The sequence below is a fragment of the Pempheris klunzingeri genome, chromosome 17, assembly GCF_042242105.1.
Source record: "Pempheris klunzingeri isolate RE-2024b chromosome 17, fPemKlu1.hap1, whole genome shotgun sequence".
NCBI classification, from domain to species: domain Eukaryota; kingdom Metazoa; phylum Chordata; class Actinopteri; order Acropomatiformes; family Pempheridae; genus Pempheris; species Pempheris klunzingeri.
In genome coordinates this window covers 9,781,332-9,790,975 of record NC_092028.1, presented here as the reverse complement: position 1 = coordinate 9,790,975, position 9,644 = coordinate 9,781,332, and the positions used below count along the sequence as shown (strand labels likewise).

Below are 9,644 nucleotides of genomic sequence, written 5' to 3'. Positions count from 1 at the left end.
ATACCAGTCTGTTGGTGTGCTTGAAAAGAAACCATTATTCAGTATTAGAGGGCTTTTTTTTATTGAACATTTCTAATTTTTTCCCAAAGATGCTCAAAACCCCAGACATATTCAATTCGCTGTCTTATAAGACAAAAGAAAAAGGTAAATCTTGACATATTTAATGCTGGAACCAGAAAAAGATGCCCATTTATATTGCTTTCGACAGACAGAAAGAGGGGTACAACACATTTTATTTAAATCTACCCACAAAAAGTAGACCGTGCTATTTATTCCTCAGTGAATGTAATTTTTAATGATTTTATTATGTATTCCACAGTTATGGACAATGTGCACATGTAGATTGTGCATAGCACACACACACACACAAAATCTTCCACTTCAGATTCAATTCAAGAACCATTAGGAATATAATGCATCCCATATTTAGGTGAATGATCACATAACAGCTGTAATTACTGCGGCACGTTGGAGGCCCTTTCACATGTGACTGCTCAGTTTAAGGAAGGCGAGGTCAGGGCCGTGTCAGTGTCTTTAATCTGCAGATTCCCACGCCGAGGAGCTCTTCACACTATGCCACCAAAAGACAAAGTCTAGTCAGGTTGGACTGCAGACAGATGGCCCTGACCTTACCTTTCCATTTATACTTGTGAGCACTTGTTAGTTGGATGAAAGGAGTGGACTGCATGTTTCAGTCTGCCAATATTCTTGAGCCTTCTTTTCATGACATCTATAACAATACATCTAAATAACTCAATCACTATTACGAAATATTCAATCACTTTGTTGAACCCTTAGATTTTAGTCCTCGTAACTGGCGCAAAGGTTGGAGAGGGAGGCCGGTCCCAACCATCAAAGAAGTAGTGACACTTGGCCCTCTGGTGCTCAGGCTCAAAAAGATGCCGATCTTCATAACGTACTGAGGACAAGCAAACAGACTCCTGTTGTTCTCCTCATAATGCACAAGAGAAGACGCAGCACAGTCTAAAATCTGCTGCTTCACATGGGGAAAGAGGGACAGAGCCCACTTCATTTTCTCCTCCACGGAGTCTGTTTTGCGTTACTGCGCCTCTGCTGTTCCTACTCTGACTCTTGCAGAGCACAAACCAGTATTGTTGGTTTTCCTGCACTCACAAATGTCACTCTGGGACCATTATCAGCCTGGTATTGGCCTGGGAAAGAACCCCATGAGCTTTGACTTGGATCTCAACAGGCAGCAGTGGAGCTAGTCCTGGCCGGCTGACCTGAGTCTGCTGGGAAAGACCTCCCTGCTGGTTATGATCACAAATTATTTAATGAACCCCTGATCCTCCAGGGGCCCCGTTGGAGCTGGAGCATTAGGAACTAGCCTGCGTCCACCTCAGCATCTCACTGCACTCAGGATGCCGCTTCACTAAACGACATAACCAAAGCCAGGATCCAGGCCTGGAGCAGTCTGGACACGCTGCCTTCTAATTATTTCCCCCCTGGTTCTCCTGGGAGAAGGGAGAACAGTAGAGGTTTGAGAGGTGGCTCTGCTGAGGGGGCCAGGAATAGGGTGACTGATTCAGTCACCATCTTGGATTATTAGGTACAGGGCAACCAAGCATGGACACATGGAAACATGGTTTCTTTTTGCATGTAGTGCTGCCTGAACTTCACTACTGTGGCCATCAGTATTTCCAGCTGTGTCCTGGAGACATGAGGGCTGCGCTTACAGAGGAATGCATGTAAGAGACTGCATGAGGGATGGCTGAGGGTTATGTATTTTCAAGTTTTGCTCAAGAGAACACAGTCTATATTTTTGGGAGAGCAGGGTGCAGTGCTTAGACTGTTACAGAATTGCATATACTTAACAGAGAATGAACAGAGTTCCTTTCTCATTCATTTGCTATTTATTCATTAAAAGGTAGCAAAATGATCAAGCTGATGAGGATATTGCGTCCCTGATTGTGTCCTCTTCCTAACAACATCTGACTTCTCATTCTTGCAGTGTTTTTTCATGCGAGTCACACGTTCACAGGAATCCAATTTTCTAATCCATTCAAAAGGCAGAACATCCTGTCACATGACATGAAACAGTGAGAGACTGTATCTTACAGTAGCACATGCCTTAAGTTTGTCCCTGGGAGAAGGGTATTATTAGTAGTAGATTCTTATTCTTTTGAATAGATTACGTTAAAGCACCATGACCTCATGGATTTTATAGATGAACACAAATAGGCTGAGATGACATAATAGAAAACCTTCATTCTTTAAAGACCTTCAATCAAATGATATTAGTTTAAACATTTTCCTCTTAAAACAATAAATAGAAATACAAATGAGCACAAAACAGCAATAAAAATATAGTAGTGTCATTTATGATGCCTGGCCACTTCATTTTACTAAACCTTATAGGGTAACTTAGGTCTTTTCTAAATCTGTGCCCTATTTTTACATGTTTTGGGTTCGAAATGATTGGTAGGTACTGACAGACAAGCCTCAGCCGGGAACATGGCATGCGCTTGACTTAAGTGTTACAAAATGTTAGTGTGGATCGGAGCTAACCCTTTAAAACACCAAAAGTCACACAACAGCACAAACAATCGAGCAGCTAACAACTCGTGTTCTGCAAGGTAAAATTCAGATTTTTGTCAGTGGAGTCTGGTGACTTTGAAGAGAGCAACAGAACGTCTGGTTAAACAAAAAGGATCTTATGTTTTAATAAACTGGTTTATCTCTGTAGAGATCCGTTGTCAGACACTTATCTGAGCCTGTCACTGACAAAAACAAGCTCTTTTAGTGGACATATTTTTATCAGGTGCAGTTTCCCCAAAGGATTACGTTGTAGACATTGCAGCCTACTTTCGTAGTTATTTCAAGCTCAACATATGTAAAAATAGGGTCCAGGTATACCAGAAGTCCCTAGAGGCTATTGCTAAGGGATGTTGGAGACATTGTTCCAATGCTCAGTAGTTGCCACACGTGTATCTGCCACATTCTTGTGTGATCACTGATCACTGTACGCCCCCCAGGGCAGATCTGATCTCCTTCTGTTCATAATAGAACAAACTCGTCCATGCTGTTGCTGGTGTCGACTCTTTTCCGTTCAGTCTTCCTCTGGATGTAGGTGATATTGTTTGTGGGTGCGTTGCTTTCCTCCTCCTCCTGACTTTTTCCTTCTGCAAATATAAACATGGGGTACGTCTCTGCAGATGTAGAGAGAGACTATGGGAGGAAAAGACAATAACTCAATTAACCAGTTAAGGAACAATCCAGATTCAATTCCACAAATTAATCTTATGTGATTTTCTCACAACTTCCATTCACAACTAAATAAAATCACAGCTGGTGGGACACACACAAATCTTATGTAGAAGAAGCTACACAGCGAGAATGAATACAAGCCCAAGTAACGCAGTCACGTACCTCATTAACAGCCGTGCACAGTGATTCAAAGTCCCTTTGAGTTTTAGCATAGAATCCTATGGTGCAGCTCGGGTCCATGCGGGAGAATGCCATTTTCCTGGGATATTTACAGTGAAACGACTGCAAGCGGCGAGAAGAGGAAGTAAAAGAAAAGAACAGCATTCAGAAAATGTCTCATTAGATTCAGATGAAGTATTCCAAGAAGGTTTAATGTGGATTTAATTGAGTTAGTGACTCAGGTTGGGCAGATTCCCAACCAGTTATTTTGGAGTCATTGGCAGTGCATGGAAACATTGTGGAGTAACTCAACTAATTTGAAAAAAAAAAAACAGATAAATAAAAAGTTACAATTGAATTAAAAAAATATCAATAATATTAAATAACATCCAGTTAATCTCACAGTCAAATGAACTTGGTACTAGGTCAGGAACCATTGATTTACATGACTGAGCACAGTTGTCTCAGGAGGAAATAGAACAGAGTGAAAGTGAAGTGAAAATAAAACACTTCCTCATACCTCCAAGGGAAAGTTCTTCTTTGCTACGTCCACTGTGGGCTGGCAGTAGTGAGGGTCCAAGTACAGCAGGTGGTCATCTTTTGAGGACGAAAAATAAAGTGACGGGACGGGCTGTCAAACAGCCGAGCACAATAATGATGATGAACACTGTACTGCACATACCCTGGAAGCCGACGAAGAACAAAGAGTGCTTTGGTTTGCCCCCGATGATCCCAATGCAGCATTGTAATGTCAAAAGTTTCTGTGGAGAAGAATGAGGGATGGGTTGTTGGTCTTTGTATTTGCAAGACATGCATTCTTTGTTTGCTTCAGAGCAAACAAAGACAGAGAAATGTATTACTGAACTGTGCGACCAGACAGGATGCAGGGAGAATGAAACCTATAGATTAATAAATTACAAGCTAAATGCAATACTTTTGCTGAAATCTCCCCAGAGTGTTTAGTGTTTCCTCGTAAACTGCTCAGTTTATACAAAATGAACACAAGAGTGAAAGCGTAGAATACAGTTTGAGCACTTTGACACAAGTGATGTAGGAGGGATTGAGATCTTGTCCCCCAAGTCGCACAGGAACCAGGATGATGATGGATTTCCAGGACTGAGCAGGAGGCCGCTCGCACAAACTCCTCACATCCTCCAAGTAGACTGAGAGCACAGAGAAGAGAGACACACATGTTGACGCGGTTCAATAATTCCTCTTTTTTTCTAGAATAATTTTGCATTTCCTGTATATTTGGCTTTTCTATGACTATGACTAGTGAGGGCGAGCATGTAACTACTACAATGAGGCTGTATGAGCACCACAAACCTTCCAACTCTCTAAATAAAATAAAGAAAAATGCCGACAGGTGATTTAAATGCTTCTAAATAACTGTGCTGATCCATGTCTCTGTTTGCACAGCTGTGGGGGGACTGCCTGTTTCTGAGCACAGCTGCATGAACGTTGCCCTTTAGAGGAGAGAAAGAAATACACTGAAAGAAATCACTCACTGGTGCAATCTTGTGCAACATACACGGCTAGATTGGGAAGGTCCACGGACGCTGCCACAGCTTTCCTGAAACAAAGTTACATTTACAGTAGGACGTTACGTCTTGATAAATATCGTTGAGGATGACTGGACCGGTACGTCCTGACTTCAGGTCTCACCGCAGGATATGTGCTGCGATGGAGGGTCCATACCAGTCCCCAGCCTTCTTCCCGGAGCTTTTTCCCAACTCCACGAGCTGGTGGATCCCAAAAGGGACGGCAGGATGGTCTGCAAACCATGACACCACCTGTCTGTGAGTAGCCTCCGGGGGTCTGTCCAGGCGGGAATCCAAGCTCAGCTTTCGGCCCCTCTTTCCGGGGCCCTCCTTAAAATCCAGTCTCTGCTCTGCTGTGTCCGTGTGGTGAGCCACCGGCAGGTCCATGTCATCTTTGACGGCGTGGTGGCTCACGGACCAAGTCCAACCTCAAAATAATGTCGAGATAACGTAATGTAAGTATTGTACAATGTAACTGAAATAAGACACTGGATATCGACTTTGTTTATCATTTGACCTGGACAGACCGCTTTGTTCTCCCTTTGCTGTTATCACTCTTGCCATGCAGGGACGAAAGGAACAAAATGTACCGTAACTGATATTTTGGTGGTGTATCACTGTAATTTAAGTACTGAAGCTTCTTTACAGATTTATACACAGTGCATTGATTTTCATGATGAGTAAATGTAGGATTTTATTAATAATTTCCGCTGTGAGTAGATTCTAAGTGACACAAGCTCAGCAAACTAACTTCACTGTCATATCATATTTAGCTTGTTATCTTTTGATGTGATTGCACCACAATAAGTGGTTTAAAAACTGTACGATGGGTGTAAATTAAAGTCTTTGTTCTCTGATATGAAGCCGTCATTTGCAAAACTTTTTCAAAACAGTTTCTTGTGACTGAAAATTCTCTTACGATCCTCCAACATCTTAGTAGTTAAGTTTGTTATACCACATGCGTAAGGAAGTAGCTAAATCTAATCATGATGCGACAAAAGTGACACCAGACAAACTAAATGTTTACTAGCCCAGCTTGGCTGCCCCTGAGAGTACAGCACAGTGCAGGCAAGGATATAATACATTTGTTACATGTGATGTGCTAGAGTTCCCTTGAGATTACACTGTTCCCATGATAAGTCTGTTGCCCTTTGCAGCTATTGGACTACATAGGCATCTAACTCTGCAGTGTGTCTGTGTGTGTTGTCACCTGGCGGCATGAGGTGTAGGAGCAGGCCTTGTGCCAGCAGCATCTGCCCCGTGCGTAGGACGCAACCCCAGCCGCTGTCGGTGGTCAGAGAGCAGCCTGCCAGAGTAGGGAAGCCCCGTCTGTACGTCATCCACAGGAGAGATGTGAAGGTGCGACGGAAATGCTCTCTTTCCCCTGACACAGTTACAGAGCGTTAATTAACACCTCCTTTTGCTTTTAGAATCACACGAAAGGAACAATTCCAGATGGTATGAGCGTCCGCTGCTCAAGGCCTCACCTTGATCCCTGAGCTCATAGGATTTCCCAAGCATGATCACAGGAGAGCTCTTGCTGAATTTGGATTTCTGCTTTAAGGACCAACCTGAAACATTAAAGAGAAACACTTTCATCTCACAAAAAAAAAAAAAGAGAGCAACAAGATCTGCTCTTTTATTGCACAGTGACAGCATAAAACATCTGCTACGTCAGATGTTGGTAAAACCGACCATATTTGACGCTGTTCCACGCCGAGACCAACTTGGATTTGAGTTTGCCTCTGTCCTCTGCCTCCTGGTCTTCCCTGCTCGCTTCCAGGATGCGAGGCCCAGCAGACTCGGAGGGGAGAAAGAACCAGTCGTCCATTGGGTCATCGGCGGGGGACAGGCCCTCGCTACGAGCTGACGGGGTGCGGGGATCCATAACAGCTGGAGATGACTGAGGCTGAGCGTGAAGAATTGCTCTTTATCTCCATTACAGCCTAAGCAGACGTAGAGGGAACATTAAACAACATTATACACATGTGACACAAGGCCCTGATGCAGACATGTGAGCTAAATGACATTATCTCGTCTTAAAACAAAGTAGTTCTCCTTTTGGGGCTAACAGGTTAATGTTAGCCATAGCAAAATAAATAATTCTCCATGACACTAAGTAAAGACGGAAACCATGTGTCTGCACCATGTGACTGAAGGAATTTCAGATATGTCAATTTAACTGCAGCAGCAGAGGTGCTAGCCTGCAATTGGCTTTTTACCTCTAACACACATTAGGTACAAGACGACTGCAACAAGCAATATGTGCAGCTACATGGTATGTTTACAACAGTAGTGTTTCATGGTTGGAAAAAGTGCTCAGATGTTTTAATTAAGTAAAGATACCACAAGTACAAATTCTCCATCACAAGTAACAGTCCTGCAACAATGATGTTATTATTCTCTTCTTTAATTATTATTTTTTTAATTAAATATTTGATAGTTTCCCCGCTTTGTGCCTTCAAATGGAACAACCAGAGGCAATTGAAGGGGAAATGAAACTCACACACTTACTTATTGTATGTTTTTCTATATAAAATCTTTATCTGTTAAGTAATTAATAAACCATATGTATGAAATGAATGCAGTAGAGTAAAAAGTACACTGTTGTGCTCTAAAATGTAGTGGAAAAGAAGTATAAAGCAGAATAAAATGGAAATAGTACATAATAAGTACCATCAAATTGTGCTGAAGTAAACTGCATGAGTACCACTGAGTCTAAGGCAGTCACTGGTAACTTGCAGAAACAGTTTTCATTCCTTTACCGCGTCGTAACTAACAAATAACTCAAAAGACAAATTGTACGATAAAATCAATAACAATCATTTATGTAGAAAAATAGTCAACTGATGTGGCTTTATCATACTTGGAGTATAACATGCTTTTAAGTACTGTTAAATAAGACAAAATATAATAAAAACAAATCAAAGTGACAACTTTGTCAGTTATCTAATCATTATAAATTACTTGTCATGCAACTCATATGAAATGTAACGTTCTTCATACATTGTGGCCTTTTATTAAAAATAAATATTAAGACGTCCTGATTCAGTTTACCTTCATCTCAAACCACAAACTGTGGACTGAATATTATCTGGACTGAATGGAAACAGCTGCACGTCACAAACAGCCAATAACTTACTGATTTAAAAAATCATAACGCGGACAGTGACGTCCCACAAAATTACAAGCTGCACATTTTATAGGAATTAAATATAACTCAACGTCAGGAAACGTTTTGTGCACAGTCTCCATTTCTTATCCCGACAACAGTAACCTCCAACTTCACAGCCCGTCGACTCGCTGCCGAACTCAAGCACTTATGAAGTTACCGGTGACATGACATTCATGTTTTACCTTCATTCAGGCGTCCTCATTGTGTTTCCGTTGTTTGTAGACACTCACTGAATGATGTTCACGGCTCCACCGCCATCAAGCAGCCTCCGCTCGATCCTCGGAAAGAAGCAGCGTAATGAGTTTTCGCTCACTTCCTGTTTATACTAGTTACGTGTTAGCTGTGCTGTGATTGGTCAGCAGAGGGCCAATGAGAGTGACTATCCCTCTGAATGAACATTTCATACCCGCTGTATTGTTTTCTGTAAAAGAAAGTCACACAAAGCGATGGGTTTCTCTGCATTTATTACATTTCTGCACTATAGGCTTTTTTGCATTGGTTTTTCACAACAGTGGCTAGTAAATATGTAGCAATGTAATGGACAACAACAGTAAAGAGATAGTTGTTGTAAAAAAAAAAGTCAATCAATTGGACAAAGATGGGTGTGATAGCAATATTACAACTTCAGACTTATGGAATGACAAAGTCAAAACTGCACACAGATTTAGTAGAGTTCTCAGTCTAAATGTAAAATTTTTATAAATAACTAATTTCAGCAGTAAAGCAGAAATTCAGCAACTGCTCACATGTAAAAACGTTTTAATGAATAAAAAATGTTTTTAATAAATAAAACAAATACAAAAATAATTAAATAAATACATACGGCAAGTAAATAAAAATAGTTGACAAAAAATAAAGTGCAATTTTGTCACATCACACACGAAAACACAGAAGTTTGGGTTATTGTCGGGTGACTTTTTGAGCCTTAGGTTGCAAAACTCATCTGAAAGAGATCTGAGAAGAATAATGCATCAGGATAATAATGTGTGGAATGGAGGGATCCACAGGAAAAATGCACACCTATCCTCAGGACTTCCTCGGTGTTATGTGCCCCCCACAAGGTGGCAGTCTAAGACAGGTCTGAGCCTGGTGTCCCAAAACTATCAAGACCATTTTTACACAAGAGCAAACCAGACCTCGCCACCACGATGCTGCCAACATATCTACCCCTGGCTTTGTGTGCAGTCTACTACTGTATCACTGACAAGGGTGCTCAGTTTTATTGAACTGGGCACTGTTGGATTGCATATTATCATACGTAAGTGTAAACAAAAAAATCACTTTATCCCTAACTGAAAAGACTGGCACTTTCCTTCACACGTAACATGACACAAAACACCGTACATCTGCATAAATAGAAAAGAATGAGTGAAAGAGCATCTCTAGCCTACTCTCCTATAAGTGCTACTTTCATTATGGTTCTTCGCGCACTTTTGTCTCTTTATCCAAACACACTATATTGACTCAATTGCCTAAAATATATAACATTGCACATTTCACTACGATCAATGGAGACAACACTTAAAACTACATGAGTTTGC

General features: G+C 41.3%; 1 protein-coding gene across 1 annotated transcript; it reads right to left on the bottom strand.

The window, feature by feature from the left end:
• Nucleotides 1–286: 286 nt before the first annotated feature.
• LOC139217390 (cysteine protease atg4da-like) lies at nt 287–8,379 on the bottom strand. Its single transcript, XM_070848731.1, has 11 exons — nt 8,286–8,379; nt 6,624–6,874; nt 6,416–6,499; nt 6,139–6,312; nt 5,053–5,356; nt 4,896–4,960; nt 4,423–4,550; nt 4,070–4,148; nt 3,908–3,984; nt 3,391–3,510; nt 287–3,189 (listed from the first exon to the last, which is right to left on the bottom strand). The coding sequence occupies exons 2-11, from the start codon at nt 6,814–6,816 to the stop codon at nt 3,019–3,021; spliced, it is 1,395 nt and encodes a 464-aa protein (XP_070704832.1). The 5' UTR covers nt 6,817–6,874; nt 8,286–8,379; the 3' UTR covers nt 287–3,018.
• Nucleotides 8,380–9,644: the final 1,265 nt, after the last annotated feature.

What these genes read in the sequence shown, in the direction of transcription:
- LOC139217390 (XM_070848731.1), bottom strand. Translation starts at nt 6,816, where the DNA reads ATGGATCCCCGCACCCCGTCAGCTCGTAGCGAGGGCCTGTCCCCCGCC. An exon ending in CTATGAGCTCAGGGATCAAG is followed by an intron (nt 6,313 to 6,415) that starts GTGAGGCCTTGA and finishes TAACTGTGTCAG; the next exon opens with GGGAAAGAGAGCATTTCCGT. An exon ending in TGTTGCACAAGATTGCACCA is followed by an intron (nt 4,551 to 4,895) that starts GTGAGTGATTTC and finishes CTGTGCTCTCAG; the next exon opens with TCTACTTGGAGGATGTGAGG.